The 20,265-nt window shown below is 33.6% G+C and overlaps 2 protein-coding genes across 3 annotated transcripts; both read right to left on the reverse strand.

Annotated features, from left to right (window-relative positions):
• Nucleotides 1-891: 891 nt before the first annotated feature.
• Nucleotides 892-4,316, reverse strand: LOC127126238 (zinc finger CCCH domain-containing protein 14). The gene is made up of 4 exons (XM_051055124.1): nt 4,185-4,316; nt 3,995-4,077; nt 3,486-3,546; nt 892-1,858 (listed from the first exon to the last, which is right to left on the reverse strand). Exons 2-4 carry the CDS (start codon nt 4,065-4,067, stop codon nt 1,093-1,095), a joined length of 900 nt encoding a protein of 299 aa, XP_050911081.1. The 5' UTR covers nt 4,068-4,077; nt 4,185-4,316; the 3' UTR covers nt 892-1,092.
• Nucleotides 4,317-16,543: 12,227 nt separating this feature from the next.
• Nucleotides 16,544-20,160, reverse strand: LOC127129065 (non-structural maintenance of chromosomes element 4 homolog A). 2 transcript variants are annotated; one of them, XM_051058383.1, is made up of 7 exons: nt 19,845-20,160; nt 19,527-19,607; nt 18,134-18,383; nt 17,941-18,028; nt 17,400-17,616; nt 17,204-17,295; nt 16,544-16,851 (listed from the first exon to the last, which is right to left on the reverse strand). In XM_051058383.1, exons 1-7 carry the CDS (start codon nt 20,023-20,025, stop codon nt 16,786-16,788), a joined length of 975 nt encoding a protein of 324 aa, XP_050914340.1. In that variant the 5' UTR covers nt 20,026-20,160; the 3' UTR covers nt 16,544-16,785. The 2 variants fall into 2 exon arrangements, with proteins under 2 accessions (XP_050914340.1, XP_050914339.1); XM_051058382.1 differs by having other exon boundaries at nt 19,842-20,160.
• Nucleotides 20,161-20,265: the final 105 nt, after the last annotated feature.

A 20,265-nucleotide genomic window follows, 5' to 3' on the forward strand; every position in this document is an offset into this window, starting at 1 on the left:
TATTATTTTAAATTTTTAAGAATATTTTAAGAGTTTTCAAAAAAAATATTATTAAATTATAAAATAAATAATCACTTATAGTAATTAAATTAGTTAAAAATTAGTATATTTTAAAATTTTAATAGACATTTATTTTTATATAATATAAATTAAAAAATATAAAATATATATTACACAGATGAGACTGCTAATTAAGGTGTTCATACTCCTACGTTAAACCCATGTTATTTTTATAAATTTGTATCCTCCTATTATAAGTATTTTGTGGGTATCCAGTAGAGACTGACCAAATTACCATCACTAGTCAACATTAGTCACAACCCGTAAATTTGGGATAGCATTTGGAGTGCAAAGTTTGTTGTTCAGAGGTGGTTATAAGTGGAGTATTTGCTCGTGATAATATTTCCGTTTGAGACAGAAAATGGCAGCATGTGTGCTCAGTGTCGGTGATTGCTAAACCAAATCTTGGTGAACGAAAAATTGTTGCAACTTGCAAGATAACTAATCAAAACACAATAGTGATTGCTAAACCAAATCAGTTGGTGAACGATAAATTGTTGCAACTTGCAAGATAACTAATCAAATAACACAATCAAACACTAATGTGAACAGTTCTCTCTGTTAGTGTAATTTAAATCTTAATTTGCCAGATTAAGAGAGACTAAACCCATGCACTTGATTGAATATTTTACTTCCACTACCGGTTTCAAACAATCTCAGACCTCATTTAGTTACAAATCCATGAATAAAGAAAAACTTAACTTCCTAAAAATCAACACTGACAGAAAGAGAACAAAATTTATGGCATGGCCAAATTGAGACAGACAGGAATTATGATCTGTGCAGGGCACGAGAAAATAAAACTCTACTAAAAAAATACAATTAACAATCTGAGGAGGGAGAGCATGGATTCATATTAAAGGGAGAACGAAACTGTAAAGCTATTGTAGCTATTTAAAGGAATCAAAAACAACAAAACTCTCAACATCAGAAGTCCTGTCAGTACCCTAAGTTGAGTAGTGCACAACAATAATAATCATAAGAATAATCCTGACTCACAAGATAATGCACTGCCTCATTAAGGTGGAATCTTTATTTTCGCATTTCAGACGCTCCATGTGCAAAATGACATCTTTCTCCAAAAGTACAAGATCCTTTTGTAAAATTCTCACACAATTTGGTCTTAAAGTTGCTTCCATGGTTTCCATGATGATGGCCAGGGGCACCAGGAGGACCTTGGGTTGTTTTAGGTGGTGCAGACATTTGCAGGGTCAACAGTAAATCCTTCACCATGTTACTTGCGTCCTTAATTTGTTCAAAAGTTCCCTCAAGTTCAATGTTCCTAAGATTTTGATCAGATTCATGGTCTCGAATCGAAAGCTTGGCTCCAGTTTGACGACAGATCTGTTTTGAGTTCACACCCCCCTTACCAATGATTGCTCCAGCCATTGAAGCTTCCACACTGATCTTGGCAGTGGCAGTGGCACCAAAGCTGGTAGTTGGACCAGGAGGAGGCTCCATCCGATGACCACCCATACGACCTACGTTGGGGGGTCCCATGTGACGGTGATCATCAAATGATAGAGCTACAGGCTTTCCAAGTTCCCATTCACCATGGGCGAAATGACATTTGTCGCCGAATTTGCAACCTTCGGCAGTGTTAAACCTGTTGCATATGCGACTTTTAACAGCAGATGGCGCAGATCCATTGGGTGCATGTGCGTGTGGTGGGGCTGCAACATTTCTGGGCGCAGGAGGTGCTGCGGGTGTTAGATTCATCATCTGGGCAACAGCATTAAAACCACCGGGAACATAGTGCAAGAAATGGCATGTCTCACCAAATGGGCAACCAGAAGTGCTGCAAAATCAAAAATAGTTCAATTAGATTATAATGAATCAATACCAAATGACGCATAAATGCCACATCTATTCTTATCTCCTTGTATAATAGTATCAAAATAAACTCGGATCCATGGATTATTCGACACAATTTATGAAATGCTAAGCTTGCAAAGTTTCAAAATATTATTGGTCCTCAAAGATTAAATAAATGAAAAAGCTTAAGATTTGACACTAAGCTCCTTAAAGGAAAACAGACCACATAAACACTTGGTCAAACAGTATAAAGAAACATGTGTAATATGAGACAAGTCTAACACTTCAAATGTTCAAACAGGAACAGCTATACTACACTTCAACAAAAAGAAACAAGTTTTAACCATACAGAGATAGATATTCAAGATTAATTCATCTTATGTTTTCAACTGAATTGCTTCGCACATGCAGTTTCCCAGTGTCCTATATTATGTTAGTGGGTGTCATGTCCAACATGTTTGTGTATGTGCTTAAGAGAGAACACCTGACCCAGTCAGTATTGACCCAATGATATTAATTTCATCGAGTCACCTTAAAACAATCTGACTTAAATAACAGTGAACATGCTGAATTCTTGAACAGATGAGTACCCTAGGATTCTCCTTAATTTCATAGAGAACAAGTTATAGAAAGCCCGTTAGAGGATAAACTGGCATTTATGGTAAACAACAGACATTTTTCCAAAAATATCCATATGAAAGTTTCCAATAATAATTATAATGCAGCAAGCTTATCCCACTTCATAATTATATGAAAAGGACAGACAACCAAAGAAAAAAATTTAAAGAAAAAAAGAATTATTTCTACAAAGGATATTGCCCAATCGCCTCATCAAAATTGAAGACCTTGTGAAAGAAACAATTATATTGAATAAGAAACATTTATCTTTCAATGTTTAGTGAGAAGCAGAAAAACAAAAAGGGATAAGATAAACAATGGCGGGCAAGTGGTGACAAATAGACCCGCTACAAAAACTTGCAACTCAATAAACAAGACAGGGTGGATTTTCGACATTTGTTTCTTGATGGATGTGTTTCAAACAATTAGAACTTGGGATTGAATAAAATTGTTTCTTGTTCAAGGTTTATGGATAACCCAAAAAATGTCTCTATTTTCTTCAACAAACATGTACAACACAAAATTAATCATTTAAATGTACCTTTTGACATCATACCTGACCCAACCAATCAAAGTTAAATTCATGTTAATTAGTTGATAGCTTACCGATCAAAAGGTTGGTTCATAAACAATAAAACCCACTATGACCTGAAAGCTTGATGTTTAAATGATTAAAGTGGTAAGCAATTACTTAGGCTGAAAGGTAAAACATGAGCGGAAAATTGTCAATTAATCACACTGATGATAGTGGTCTCTATCCCAACTATCGGCCAGTAAATTGTTGTCTTTTAAGTAGTAGTCCGTTAATAAACCACTATTTAGTTTACTTATTTAGACAACAGAGTGTACCTGTATAAGACTTTCATATACTCAGTTAATTAGCAAAACCGCATAGTTTAGTTTTAAAACAATTCAACATTTCATTCTTATAATAATTATAATATAATGCTATTAAAAGTATGTATTTTATTTAGACAGGGGTAGATTATAACCTGAAAAACTTGGTACATGGCTTCGATTTGCTTCCTACACCAGTTGATAAGGACTGCATTTCTGTTGCAAAACATTATTACTTATTCTCAGTTATCATTCCCTCCTTTATTAATCTCTTACTCTATACTCAAAAACTATTAACAGTTTTTAAAATATATATACATACATCCAAATTTTAGAGTGACACAATTTTAATATTTCGAAGAAAGGGGGGCAATCACATTAATTTATAATTTATTAGGTTTTTCATTGCCCCCAACTACTGAAAATTTTGACCAATCTGAAACAAATTAAGTTGTAGGTACACAGTATACTCCCCAATGAGCAACAACATACCATTAAAGTGTTGATAATTTGAAGTTTTAAGTGAAATTTTTTCAGGAAGAAAACATCACACAGAGAGGACGCAACAACACAATAAGCTTGAAAGTAAGTGTTTAAAACAAAGCATGCAAATTAAGAGTATAAACCATGCAAAACTACGGAGCGAGGAAGAGAAATAACAAACCTTGTCTGGATTTCTTGAATCCGCCATTGTTGTTATATCCATGCTCAGGTCTACCTCTCTTGCGGGCATCCATAGATCAAGATCTGGAATGAAGAAAGAGCTCAGACAGAAAATTCCGAAAGAGGGGAAAGAGATCTTGCGAGAAATGAAGGAACGAAGACAAGTTAAGAAGGATGGAGTAAACCCTAACCCTAACCCTAGCAGACACCGAGAGAAGAAGAGGGTTTTGGAGAAAGAATGAGCGAAAGGAAAAAAAGGTGAAGGCGGTGGCTGTAATAAAGGGAGCGAAAAAAGAACGAAAATGAATAATAATGATTTATTTTTGCAATATTCAAGCGGTGTCGTTTTTAAATGTGGAGATTTAAAATTAGGGTTCTAAATTTTTAAGTTGGATTTCCGCCTAGGTTCACGTGCTTCGACGCCTCATCCCCTCACGTGCCTCCTTTCCCTTGTCACATGTCATCTATCCGTATCTAGTATCAAATTTGATTTTTTTTCTACACGCTAGTAAAAGATACATAATCACTGAAATAAAATTATATAAAGAATACAAAAAAATTTAGGATTTAATGGTGATCTTCTGATAATATAAAAAAATTTACACTGTCATTCAATAAAAAATATATCATTTTTATATATTATATAAATATTTTAAAATTATTAATTTGATTTGGTGGGATGCATGATCGTCAGTACATTACTCATTTTCTCAAATTTTCATTAGGTTATTTTTTCTTTTGCTTTGTGTTTTATTAGAAATTTTACTTTTCTTTTCTCGACAACTATATATTATAAATAATAAATAAATAAATTTAAAATTTGTTAAGGTGATTGATATTAATTTTAATAATAAAATTTTATAAGAATGACACATTTATATTATTTTAACTAAGACAATTTGATAAATACAATAATTTGGGTCAAAATAGGATTAAAATTAGATGACAACTTTCTTCACAATTATATAACAACATACTATCTAACAAAATAAAAAGCATTTTTAAGGCGTCTTAAGACTTCTTAGTCACCATATAAAATTATTTAAATGTTTCTAGTTTTTGGAGATACATCTTTGAAAACATCAAATTCTGAATGAACGTTGTAATATTTCGAAGATATATCACCGTAACAATTTAAAACATTTAAAAAATCCTCCATAGAAGTCATTTATATTTGAATTGTATCGGAGATGCATCTCCGTGAATATTCTGGAGATACATCTTCGATACGTCTCAGAAAAGGTATTTCATGTTATGTGTTGTTTATCTATGTTCAGATGATGATCTAAAATATATTGTATAATTGAAAATATACTGTACAATCGAAAATAAACAAATAGATGTACATAATTTCAGATGGACCAAATATGTCATACAAAAATAAAATACGAATAAATGTCAAAAATGTCATACAATCGAGATCAATAAAGTAGTAAGACCGTCAAAATAAAGTACATACTGTAGTACTACAACTATATAATAAAAAACTATTGTGTGTCTGGAAACCTTTCCTCTACCTCTTCTACCAGCTCTACCTCATCGCCCATCAATCTCTCATGTCCTCTAGCGTTGTCTCCGGTACAACAATGCCCTATGTGCCTCCGTCATGATGGCATCTAGGACCTGCCTCACGTCAGACCCATCAGGGAAGATACCTTTTTCAATGCCTGCACGCGCTATCTCCATTATACAACGACACCTAGACAAGACATCTTCAGCATGATCTAGTCGTGTCTGCTCATCCTCAAGTATCTCCTTATGAGCTGGTCTCGACGGATCTCCTGAAGCAGCATGCACCATGTGGATTGTAGGATGGAACCACCTCATGCACAATCACTTCCCTTTCACATAATGCATCGAAGTTTTTCGATACATATTCTCCACTACCACCAGTCTTCAAAGTCTTGATCTTGTGGCCACTTTGTCTCTCCACCATAGCTTTGAACTTGGAAAATACCTGAATCACATCATTTTTCATATTGATTAGATATGTCCATAATTTTTTACTGAAATCATCTATGAACATAACAAAGTACTTGTTACCTCCAATCAAATCTACCTGAAGAGGACTACACACATATGAGTATATGAACTCAATGGTTGCTTTCAACTTACTTCCTGCATCTTTGTCGAAGTTGTTCTTATGTTGCTTTACCTAAACACATTCTTCACATACTTCACTTGGAATGTCGATTTCTAGTAAACCTAAAAGCATGTTTCTTCTTTTCAGATTTTTGATGTCTTTGAAGTTAAGTTGGTTAAGTCTATAGTGCCATAGTCATTCATCCTAGCTAGTTGCAGTTTCCAGACACTTGTGCTCCATCATATTGAGTTCAAGCTTGAAGGTTCTGTTTTGACACATAGGTGCCTTCAAGATTAACTTGCCACTGAGTCGAGTACTCTTATCATCTTATCTTCGATCAATATTTGTAATTTTTCTCGATCAATTGCCATATGCTGAGAAAATTGCTTTTCATGCCTAGTGTGTACAATACATTGGAAATTACATATCATTTCCATCCTTCCTCATGACTAGAACATCGCCAATACCTCCAACATCTAGGGTATTATCATTTTCAAATTTCACATTGTTTTTCATCGATGGACTGATGTTGATAAAACAATTCTTCCTTTCAGACATGTGTGATGAGCATCTTAAGTCTAAGTACCATTGATCCTTGAATCTTTCTTATTATTTTGTTGTGACCATCAACAACACTTTCTCTTCTTCATATTTTGCAAGTTTTTGCATCACCTTCTCGATTATTTCTTTTCTTTTATGGACAATCACTGGCATAGTTATCATGTTTCTAACAATTGAAACACTGAATATAAATCTTATGAGGTTTCCTTCCACCACCTCTTCCTCTACCCATAACACCGCCTTTATGATTGCTTTGGCTTGTGGATTGTCGCTGGTTCGACGAATTTCCTTCTTGTTGGTAACTGTTACCATTTAAATTATTGTAACTACTTCTACCATTGTTGCCGTTCCAACTTCCTTTGCCTTTCTTTTCTTTTGTTGATTATGTCTATAGAGTTACATCGCTTTTCATCTTGCTTGAAGATCTTTCAGCAATTCTTTGTTCATGAGATTCAAGCGTCTCTTGAAGCTCTTCTTTTATCATGCTTGACAGGTCCTTAGATTCTTCTATGGCTACTACTACATGATCAAATTTTTGAAGCAATGACCTCAAGGTATTTACAACTATCGATCTTGATGTCAACACTTTTTCAGACATCTTGATTTGATTCACCAGTCTTGTTACCCTAGTGAAGAAATCAACCACGATTTCACTTTGTTCCATCTGAAGCAACTCATACGTTCTTTTGTGAGTTTGTAACCTCTCCTTTTGATCGTCTCAATACCTCTAAAAGATTTCTCCAGGATATCTCATGCTTCCTTCGATTAGTCTACATCACCAACTTTCTCAAAATTGTATGGATCAATGCATTGATGGATTATAAGAGAGCTTTATAATATTTCTTCTTCAAATATTTACGTGCAACCTTTAGTTCATATGTGGCATTCTCACCAATTGGTGCTACTCCATTCTTCATAGGATCCCATATGGGAAGATTTGTTTGAAAATATCCATTCGGACGAGAAGTTATTGTTATATGCTTCCCAAAAATCGCATGTAGTGTTCTATATGCCAGATGTTGGAACCGATCTTAATAGAACAAGATTCAATCGCTTTCTCGATTTATTCAAATTCTCATTCCTCACTTTTCACTTGAGTGATTCAATCACACCTTGGTTGCAAGACAATTTCACCGTACAAAGATTTGAAGAGAAGAGATAATATGAGAGAGAAAAGAGGAAAGAGAGAGAGAGAGAGAGAGAGAGAGAGAGAGAGAGAGAGAGAGAGAGAGAGAGATAGATTAGGGTTTTGGAGAAGGGAAGATGAATGTATTGAATTTAATGAAAAATTGCACTACATACAAATGCAGGGTACCTCCCTATTTATAATTAGATTACTTACATATCAAGTACTCTCAAACTAACTAACTAACTTCAACAAGTTGTTATCAAACTCTATCAAATATTGGATACTCAAACTTCGACTAGCTATATTTAACTCTCTCTCTCTCTCTCTCTCTCTCGAATAAGTGCACCTCCTTCTCCTATAAGTTGTATTTAACTTTTTGTCTAATACATGCATATTCATCTACTACTATATAGAACATATTCGACTTTGAATCAGTCGAATCCTATACTTTACAAACATGCTTAAAATAAATAATTACACATTTAATAAATATTAAATATAGTTATAGTAAACAATAAGAAAAATACTATGTGTACACCTCTCTTTGTGGTGTGCAATGGTTTGTGTATTTTTGTGTAGTTTACAGATGTCGGTCAGTGTTGATGAAAAGAATGTGCAAGGTATGTTATTCTAACAAGCGTGCGCGCACACACACATACACATATAAACATTAATATACATCATTATCAATTCTCCATCATTTTGAATATTTCTAATCTTTTTAAAAGATAACTTAAATATATTATATAAATACGAAGAAAGGTAAACCAAGTAATTTTGCGAGCAATGCATAATATGTTGTGGTCTAATGAGGTTTGATACATGTTAATGCAGTCGTTGTGGTGTTATGATAAATGTTGTTCTTCCTCTTTCAGTTAAAAAGAACCGTGCCATCTTTCTGACTGACAGCCTTACAAAACTTTTGATTCAAAATGATATCGTAACCAATGTCCCTAAGCTGACTAATAAACAATAAGTTATGCATCAAACCATCAGCCAAAAGAACATTAGTAATAGAAGGGAGATTACCATTACCAATAGTTCCAGAGCCAATGATCTCCCCTTTATGGTTTCCTCCGAAACCAACGAAGTCTTCATGCTTAAGTTCCAAATCTTGGAACATATGCCTTCTTCCCGTCATGTGTCGCAAGAATCCACTGTTCATATACCAGGATTGGTGTCTCAACTAAGCTGCTAAGGATATATGCAACATAAATGATCTTATCCTTAGGTACCCACTTTCTGGGTCCTCTTTTGTTAGTTCTCCTAGAGTTTTTTACAACCTTGGATTTTTGTGCAGCAGGATACTCAAGGGGAATTTGTACATGATACTTGGATTTTAGAACTGAGTTCTTCTTCTGTGTTTGTGCCGGTTTTTGTGTCTGTGCAGAACAACCAAGCTCAGTGCCAACAGACACGAAATGCTCATATAGAGGTTTCGATTTTACCTTATGACTTTTGTCAAGTTTTCCAATTTCTATACAACTTATACATTTCTTACCATTTTTGCTAACTCCATAGATCATGGAAGCTATTTTGCTTCTATCTATGTTTTTAGCCAGAAAGTACTGGAATGATAATGTTGGTGTAAGCCCTAGAGGCCGATACTTTTGGTACTTGTATCGAATTAATTATTAATAATAAAAGGCTTTTTCTTTATTACGTTTGTTTAATAAAGTCCCTAGGATAGCTAGTCCGTTTAATGTATCAAGTGTGACTTGATCATGAGATCGCATTAAACATAAGGACACTATTCTTAAAGTATCCGTAGTCGAGCTTTATTGTGAAGTGGGATAACATTAAAGGATAAAGACTATTATGTATATAGACTGATGATCACATCTCATGGATCATGGATAAAGGAGTTATCATGTCTTAAACATAGGTATGAATATTAAGAGTAATATTTATACTGGATTGACCCGATATGAGAATACTATATAGAATGTTATGCAAAGTGTCATAAGTTATTCTCATGGTGATAATGATGTATACCACTCTTCGACCTGAAACCACTATGGACCCTAGATGTAGAGTCAAGTGCTTTATTGTTAATCCAACGTTGTCCGTAACTGGATAACCATAAAGACAGTTGATGGGTACTCCACGAAGCATGCTGAGGGACATGAGTGACCTAGATGGAATTTGCCCATCCTGCATAACAGGATAAATGTCTATGGGCCCAATATTGAACTGGACAAGGATGACACGGTCTATACCTTGTGTTCAATATAGACATAAGGGCAAAAGGGTAATTATACACATAAGTATTATCACAGAAGGATTTGTCAGATCACATGACATTTTCGTGTCTTGGGTAGTAGTGATGTGTTGCTAGATACCGCTCACTGTTTATTATGTTAAATGCGTGATTTAATATAATTGCCAACGTCGCGAAAACCTACAGGGTCACGCACAAAGGACGGATTGATGAGAGATAAAGTAACTAAGGAACACCGTAAGGTACGGTGCACTTAAGTAGAATACGAAATATGGTAAGATACCATGGGCTTAAGTGATTTTGGGCATATTATAAGATATGGGCCAAAATACACTTAAGTGGGCTTTTAGCTTAAAGCCCACACAAGTGGTTCTATAAATAGAACCCTTGTGCAGAAGCATTCATTGTGGTTGCATTATTTTCGTTTTCTCTCTCTCTCTCTCTCTCTCTCTCACTCAAAGCCTTCATTCGTACCAGCTAGCACTGAGATTGAAGGAATCCGTTCGTGTGGACTGAGTAGAGACGTTGTCATTGTTCAACGTTCGTGATCGCTCTGTGGATCTGCATCAAAGGTTTTGATCATCACAAGAGATCTGCACCAAAGGTTTCAATCGTCACAAGAGGTAAATATTCTATCACTGATCATGACCATTTGTAAGGATCTCTAAAGGAGAAAATTTTAATTTCCGTTGCATTTTGGACCGCAATTCTCCTTCAGATAAATCCTATCTGATGACGCAATCAGTACCAGAACCTTCTGAGATTATTTCTTCGTCTAATTTTGAAATTTTGTTTTTCAAAGCAGAGTTGGTACTTTCTAAAGAAAATATTTTTTCATTAGGGAAGAAGTATCCTTGCCAAGCTCACTATGAGTTTCATAAGCAACTACTTGGACTTGTTTAAGGTCATTGTAACTACTTTGAAGACTTTGGTCCTTTTCCAGCATTTCAGAAAGACGCGACTCTAAATCAGAACGAGATAGTTTAGAAAATACATCTTTAGAGTCAGAGTCTGATTCTGACTCTAACAACACTTTGTCTTCTGGTTCTTCAGAACCTCCAGGATCAACTGTAGTTGCCATCAATGCAACATTGGCCTGTTCCTCATCAGAATCTTCTTCTTCTGATTCTGAGTCGTCCGATGTAGCCATAAGCCCCTTCCTACCTTTAGAAAACTTTTTCTTAGGCCTTTTGTCCTTCTTTAGATTAGGACACTCATTATTGTAGTGGCCTGGCTTCTTGCACCCATAGCAGACAACTTCTTTACCCGAACCTTGCTTATTTGGTCCAAAAGAAGAATCAGAACGACCAACAGTCTGTCTGGCTCCTCTGAACTTTCCTTGTCTATTCTGACTGTGCCTCCAGAGTCTGTTGACCCTCTTGGAAATCAAAGATAGCTCATCATCATCTTCTGAGTCTTCATCAAAATCTATTGATTCTTCCTCAACTTGATAAGCCCTTGTCTTCTCAGGCTTAGACTTCAAGGCAATAGATTTACCTTGCTTCTAAGGTTCATCTTCCTCGAGTTCTATCTCCTGACTTCTTAAAGAACTAACAAGTTCTTCAAGACTTATATTGTTCAGGTCATTTTCCAACTTCAAGACAGTTACCATAGGTCTCCATTTTGGGGGAGACTTCTGATGATTTTCTTGACATGGTCAGTCGTAGAATACCCTTTGTCCATAACCTTGAGTCCTGCGACAAGCATCTGAAACTTTGAGAACATAGTCTCAACAGTTTCATCGTCTTCCATTCTGAATGCCTCATATTTCTGGATTAAGGCCAAAGACTTTGTCTCCTTAACTTGAGAATTCCCTTCATGAGTCATCCTCAGAGAATCAAAGATAGACTTAGCAGAATCTCTATTTGTTATCTTCTCATACTCAGTATAAGAGATAACATTAAGCAATATCATTCTAGCCATACGTTGATTCTTGAAATACTTCTTTTGTTGATATGTCATAACATTTCTTGCTATATTGTTTCCTTCAACATTTATTGGGTGAGCGTAGCCATCCACTACAAGATCCCAGAGATCAACATTATATCCCAGAAAGAAACCTTTGATTCTGTCTTTCTAGTAAACAAAATTTCCACCGTCAAAGACTGGTGGTTTAGCGCTGTAGTGATCTTTCTCGTTGTTGTTAGCAGCGACCACACAAACTGGATCGGTATTGAACATGGTGAAGTGTTGATAAAACTTTATCACAATTAGAATCGGAGCTCTGATGCCAATTAAAGGTGTGAAAAACACAAGAAATAATGGGTTTGAATTGGGTTTTAAAAACAAAAGCTTTTTACCAACTCAAAAACTCCACACAATCAAAAGAACAAAGAGAGAAAGACACAATGATTCTTATCCTGATTCGCTTGAGATCAAAGTTACTCCAACCCATCCGCCAAGGTGTATTCGCCTTATACACAAGGACTTAATCCATTATAATCAAACAAATTACATAAATCACAAAGAACAACTTTCTTTGTCTTTTCAAGGATTCGACTATAACTTAGTCTCCTTAAGGAAATCACAAAGAACAACTTTATTTGTCTTGTCAAGGATCCGATTATAACTTAGTCTCCTTAAGGAAATCAAACAAACAAGTTTGAATACAAATTTTGTGTTACAAGTTGCTTCTACACAAGCAGATTTTACACAAATGAAATACAATCACTTAAAGAAAAGTATGCACAAATTTAAGAGATTCTCACGTAGAAGTAGTCTTGTAAAATGTTGTAGCAACATTAGCTTTCTTCAAGTCTCCAAGTCCTACTTGTATAACATAAGAAAGGGACCGTTGGAGGGCAAATTCGGGATACCAAAAAGCAGTTGTCCACTAACAGATTAGTGACAGGTGTGAAGAATAGTATTGTCTTTCGCCCATGTTTTTAGGAGTGGAAGGAATATTTTTGATTTGTACTATGTACTATTTGATCATGTATCCACTTTGATCTTATCTTTAAATTCATTGGCTTCTGATGAAAAGTTGATGAAGCATGAAGAGAAGAAACACAAAGCTGAAATTAGAATTTTCAAAATCTTCAGTAAGAACCTTGACCACGTCAGTGTCTGGCCTGAGATCTTTAGAGCCTTTAGCTAATTAAACAAAACTTTAGAATCTTCAGTTAGAACCTTGACAATGGTAGAGTCTGGCTTGATATCTTCAGAGTCTTCAACTAAGTAACAAAATTTCAGAAGCTTGCCATTCTTCAGAAACTTGATAATCAGAGTCACATCCAAAAGCATAAGCAGAAAGATCATTGCAGCAACAATATAGCGTCTCTCCAGAACTTTTCAGGAGTGAATCAACGTATAAGTATAAAGAACAGTACAACAACAACGTAGCATCTTTTAAAACCTCTTAAGAGTGAATCAACACAGAAGCAGAAAGAACATTGCATCAACAACATAATGTCTTTCAAAAGTTCTTAAGAGTGATTCAACGTATAAGCAAATTTTAGAACAAATGTTATGAAACTAATGACGTTGCACGTCATAAATTTAAAATCAGAACTGGCTGTTAAAGCTACATAATAATAAATTGTTAAAGTACCAAAATTATTCTCACACAAATACTACATTGTTATCATCAAAACTCAAAGATATATATGCAAAATCAAATCTTGTTCTAACATACCTCATGTAAGTTACTATGTGCTTTCCTTTCTGCTTCTATTTGTGTTGTGATACTTCCTTCGTTTCCTCCCTATTCTTTGTGCTTTATGTCTATTCTGGTGATGTGTTGAGTGGTTTAGAGCTCAAACCTTGCTCAAGTTCAAATGTTGAACTTGAGAGGCTTTGTGTGGAATAGTTTTAGTGGGGGTGATATGCAATTTCAGCAGGGCTTTGCTAGGGTAATTACTGTGAAGACAATATTATAAAAGGCTCAAGTCTCATTATTAAAGAAGAAAGGAAAAATTGCTTATGATCATCAATCAGGGTATATGAAAATTACTATCATAGGTAATCTTAAAGTGCCCAATAAAATTGATCATGCATTTGAAAAAATTCACTCTTACTTTGCTAAAATATTTTTTAAATGTTTTACTAGCATGGGTTAAAATAAGTTATGATGCATTCATGAGGTTTGGGACTTAGAATTTTTTTCAAAAATATCAACACGCAATCGATTGTAGCATCCTTGCAATCAATTGAATGGTATTGTGAAAAACAAATTTTAAACCCTTGCAATCGATTGACAGGTCCTTGCCATCGATTGCAGCAGTGTAATTTAAAATTTTTTTTAACCTTTGCAACCGATTGACAGGCTTGCGCAATCGATTTCACTTGAACAAATTTTTGAAAAATGATGAATCACGTTCGCTACTTCACTCACTCCTTTTCATGGCATCTCCTAATTTTAAACTCATTATATTTCTGAAATATTATCCAACCACTGCCATGTTTTATCAAGAGTTGTTTTCACAATATAAATAGAATTCAAATTTCATTTTTACTATTACCTATTTCAAACATATTTTACAAAAACTCTATGCATAATTTTCAATTCACGTGTTCCAGACTTAGATGATTTTTTGAGAACTTTCATATCATTCTAAAAGCATCATTGAACACTTAGAGAGTTTATGATATTGAACTTTCATATTTGAAAGAGAAGAAGACCTACTTACAGGATTTAGTTTAGAAAACTTATTACTACTCAAATTCATTACTATATCAATATCTTATTTTTTCAGGATTATTGGATATAAGATTGTGTGATGTTTGTACTTGTTATCCAAGACTATTGGAAACAAGGGTGTAAGAAAAGGAAGGATTATTTTTTTCTTAAGTTGTAAATCACATAGGACTGCTCTCGGTGATTAGGTTAGAACCTAATGTATAGAAGTCGATATTAGACTTGTACAAAAGTTCTGACATTATTGAAATCTCTTACTGCGTAAGAAGACTGGATGTACTATCAAATTGTGAGGGGAATGGAGATAATTCTCGGTGTTCTTTATTTTCCATCTTTACTACTTTCATCACTTATTACATCAAACAAGATAAAATTTTAAATTCCTAATTCACCCCCTCTTAGACATACATATAAGTTACAATTACTTGGTATTTATGAATGCAATGAAGCTTTTTATAGATGAATTATAGTGAGTGATGAAATTTATGAGCCAATTTTAAAGGGGAAATGAAGTTTGTTAGAATGATTTAGGGGGAAAGTGAAGATTCATGTGAGGATGTGAGGAGTGTGATTTTAGTGAGGAATTTGTGTGTTTGGGTGATATGTTTGATGATGTATGGTATACTGATATAAGATAGAAGCACGTGTTTTCCACTGCCTTAAATTTATTTCTCTTTTTATTGCACTTTTCAATTTAGTCCAGATTAGTTGGTTATGTATGGATGTTGTGAATGTACATTGGGGATATTGTTGATGGTATGCTAGTAGTAACACAAAACTCTGTGTTTGCTAATTCGTTTCTTCTTCTTTTCAATTTGTTGAATTTTCATTTTAATTCAGTTGTGCCTATATATAATGTTATGGAATAATGAATTAGATGTATGGAGTTTGATTTGAATGATGATGATGTATATGGCTGCAAAACTCGTATCCCTCAATTTTAATTTCTCTTTATTTTGTTGTGTATGTTATGCAGGGTGATGTAAATGAGATGATGACATGACATGATGGTGCAAAAGAGACGAGGAACTCGTGTACCAATACACCAACCTCAATTCTTTTTCTTTTTCTTTTTTAATTCACGAATTTAATGTGATGTACTAATGAGATGCAAGACTATGTAATATTTGAAAATTACAGTAATGCAAAAATTTACTTTTTGTGAATTCTAAAAATTTGTTCAAATAATTCATTTGTGTATGGCATAATTTCATGTTTTAAAAGTAATATATATATATATATATATATATATATATATATATATATATATATATATATATATATATATATATATATATATATATATATATATATATATATATATATATATGTATGTACGGTAGAAATGCTAAATACTATAATTATAATAAAAATTATTAATTAATAATAAAATTTATAATAAAAATATAAAAAATTTCACTAACACATGAAATATATTAAAAAATTATATGATTTCTATTTTAAGGTAAATTGTGATACATCTCTTTAAATTTATTAAATTTTATAGAGCACAACAAAAACATTATTAGTATTTTTAAATATTTAACAAATTTAAAAGTTAAACCAATATAAATTCTCATACTTCTAAATAATACTCTTATTTTAAATACAATTAAAATTAAGCATATTACTCTTAAATTTTAAAACCTACTCGGTCACTAAATTTAAATATATTATATTAAAAAATAATTGGACTATATATTTTAATTTCCACGGATAGTTTAACTAGTTTCAAAATAAAACGCGATATCATGTTCCACCAAAAGAAATCATTAATCAAAATGGTATTTCATGGGAATCTAGCTTGTCCGCAAAATGAAAGACAATTGATTGCAAAGACTCCAATTGATATTTTATCACTCACACCACTAGTATTCAACTCTTAATTCCTAACATCTTATTCATATTTTAAATGTTTAAATTGAAAATCAGAACCACCCTGCTATTGATTCATGCCAAAAGCACAGACGAAATCAAAATGAAAGCACCATCATCACTGTTGAAATGAGTTTGTAATCTAGACATATGATGGACAAAGCAAAATTTGTAAACCATAAACTCGTGCAGAATGTCTATATACTCTGTACATCATAAATTTGTACATTATAATAGCACCATAAATTTCAGTCTTCAAACTAGTGCACTGCAGGTACTGATCCACTCTAAGTTTGTGGTTGAATAGTCCTATGAGGCATCAACTCCTCCCCAACAACAGAGCGAACCATCAACTGAGAATTCAAGAAAAATAGTAGAAGAATAGATGACAAAAATTTAGATTGAAGTTTCACAAGCTTGTTCAGCAAAAGTTCACCGAGTACAGAATCAAAACATAACAGAAATTAGTTGACTAAGGAGCTCCCTTTCTCTTGAATGTTTTGCTTCTAATTGAAAATCATGTAAAAGAAATTTAGAGGAAGACTCAAGTTCAATAAAATTTTAAAATACCTACTGTTTGATTGAAAAGGTGTAACAACTCCACTTTTAAGATTCAAATAGAACAGCAATGAAGTATAAAAAAGTTATAAGTTGTTATTGCACACAAAAGTTACAAGTTAATTTACATAAAATTCTATGCAATACCTTCCAATCAATATAGTCAAGTCTGAACACAAAGTGGCTCAAAGCAACATCCTTAGAAATAACTAATTTTGCGGCAGGAGCATTCCTTGGTGCTGAGAAAGTACAAGTCCTCAAAGAAAAGATCAAGTTAAAATCAAGAGTGAAGTATGATAAATTTTAAGAGAACATTAGAGTAAACATTTTCAAAGTGGCTCACAAACTAGATGACGTCCAGCCTTGTCTACTTTAATTTCAGCCCGCCCATCTTTGACTAAAAAAGATAAAGCAAATAAGTTCTCTACCGTTTGTGCAAAAGAGTTCCTATTCAAAACCAAAATTTCAAGCTTGACAGATCTATTCTTCCTTAAGATGTTAAACATAGTTAACATGGTTTTATCCGTATCATTTCTCTCTTCTCTTGAACCTTCAACAAGCTGCAAGAGGATTTAATGCAAAAATTGGAAGAAAGATTAGTATATCATAATTATAAGTTATAACAGATGCTGCATTTCCACATTCAGAACACTAGTAAAGAAAAAAAATTCTCTGTTGTATTAATTCCATTTTCGACTTAGGCACAAATCTGTGACTATCCTACAACAAATAAATGGGTGATTGAAGGACCGCTAGAGGCCAGGTGAAAATCGAAAACAATCAGGGATGCATCATTAACTACTCTCAACATCTAATGAATACCTTTTATATTTTCTGTATTGTATTTTTTCCTAGCAAAAGATGCATAATCAAAGAAGTTTTACCTGTTCCGGCCGTGCCAATTCAGTTGGCTTCAAACGCTTTTTTCTACAAACCCTCTTCTGTTTTATTTTAGTATCCATTGGGCCAATCCTGAGAAAGCAAAATTGAAAAAAAAAAAAGCAATATTCCAAGAGATATTAAGTATATTGGCAAAAACAAACTGCCAGACAAATATTCTTCATACATGGACATTACATTGTAGAACACCCATATCCCCCTCCAAAAACACTTGAAACTGCAACTCCAATCTCCTTCCAAGCTATTGAGTTGCAATCTTCTCTGCTAGTACTTGTTCCACCTCGTTTTCCAAATTTTTCAATAATGTGGGTAACAAAGGCTGAAGGAGTGAGTCCATTACTAGAATGACCTTTTGCAGACACTACCAAGGATTTGGTTATGTCCAAAAGTGCCTGTGCATCAGCTACTTGTTCTCTTGTTTTTGTGACTGAAAAAAGACAGACCAGTTAACCAATATATGTATGAAAAATAACGACACATATCTAGTTATTTAAAGAGGGGAAATTTAAAGAAGAAAAAGGCATATCCTTTCATTATACTCATACAGAATTTTGATGATGAAAAGATAACACATCACTCTTTGCCTAGACATGAATCATCTCCTTCAATATGTTACAGTTTCTAAGGATAATTTAATTTCTTATCCATTTTAGTTTCAATGACACATTATATGTTGAACATTTAAAAAATATTTCTAAATATTTCTAATGCAATGATTTAACTTATCAATATTTCTAATTGGATAAATATTCACTATTTCTATCTATGAAAGACATTCAACATGACATAATAATCGAATAAAATGATACTCCCTCTGGTCTTTATTATAAGAAAAGATCTATTTTTTAGATTCATTTAATAATTAATGTATCTGATCCATATATAGACCAAATACATCAATCATTCAATGAATTTAAAAAGTGAAATTTCTCTTATAATAAGGACTAGAAATAGTATAATTGAATCTAATTACATATGCGTCCGCGCAAACACACGCTATCAGATCTTTATTTCTATAATTCAAATACAAAACTAAATTCTCCGAACTTTTTAGTCTCATCATACATATGGCACAAGGGTATATGTTTTAAATTGTGGTTGCAGAAGAGGTTGCGGCCACTGCGGTTGCGGTTATTGTAGTTGTTATAATGCGGATTGCAATCATTGCGAAGTGAATTTATATTTTATGAAGATAAAATATTATACTTTATTATTTATTTTATGTTTCACATATTTTTCATTTCTTATTTTAAATATTTTTAATCCTTTTAAAACATATTTTAAATCTATGATATAAATAGGAAGAAAGATAGACCAAATAGTTTTTGCGAGCGTATGCGACCGTTCCAGCGTTATAATTCAACCGTTTGCGGCCTTAGCGTTGTGGCATTATGATACGGTTTTTATTGTGATTTGCAATCACACCGCAATTTCAATCTAATAGAAATAAGGATACTATTTTAGCAGCAATATTGCAGCCGCTTGATGGTCCCCAATTTAAAACCATAAAAGCCGTCAAAATAAACAATTAAACAAAACAATAATCAATTAAAATCCGAGAAATTAATACCTGATTGGTGTAAGTTCTCAATTTCATTGAAGATCGAACCAAATACTTCAGAGTCAGTCTTTGCAATATTTTCTTGTTCATCTGCGAAAAATCCATACCGTGAAAAAGCAAATAAGTTTTGAACTGTATTTCATTGTTACTCAGAAAATAGATATAAAAAATCGAAAGTACATAAACGGCAACAATAACTCAGAATATGCAGTCGTTTTCTCATTTCCGCATCAATGAGGAAGATTACAAAACACAAATAGGTCAAATATCAAACTCGTAGAACGCAATACAAAACTGAGCCACTGTAAAATAATATTGAATTACCACCGTGAATCATGTTCTTGACGGCGAGGTAGCGAGAACGGAGATCTCGACGGCCGTTAGGAGTTTGATAATCAACGTCGTCGCCGTGGCTGTTTTCATCGTCATTGTTGTTATTACCATCTCTCATACTAATATTCAATTCGCGTTTCACGCTGATGATGTGATCAATGTGTGGTTGAGACATGGAGTTTCTGAACGAGTGTGAAATCGGAAATGGAGTGCAAGGATAGTGTGAAAAAAGAAGAGAGTGCAAAACGAACTGAGAGAAGTAGAATATGTAGCGGCAAGGAGTGGAAGAGTCTTATGAGGTACGTTTGGCTTTGAGAGGGAGGCGTGCATTCCAAGTTTTAAAATAATCTATATATAGTGTGGGCTTCTTTCTTTTTTGGACACTCGTTATGGGCTTTTTGTGTGCACAATTTCC

Source organism: Lathyrus oleraceus, chromosome 3 (genome assembly GCF_024323335.1).
Source record: "Lathyrus oleraceus cultivar Zhongwan6 chromosome 3, CAAS_Psat_ZW6_1.0, whole genome shotgun sequence".
Lineage (NCBI taxonomy): Eukaryota > Viridiplantae > Streptophyta > Magnoliopsida > Fabales > Fabaceae > Lathyrus > Lathyrus oleraceus.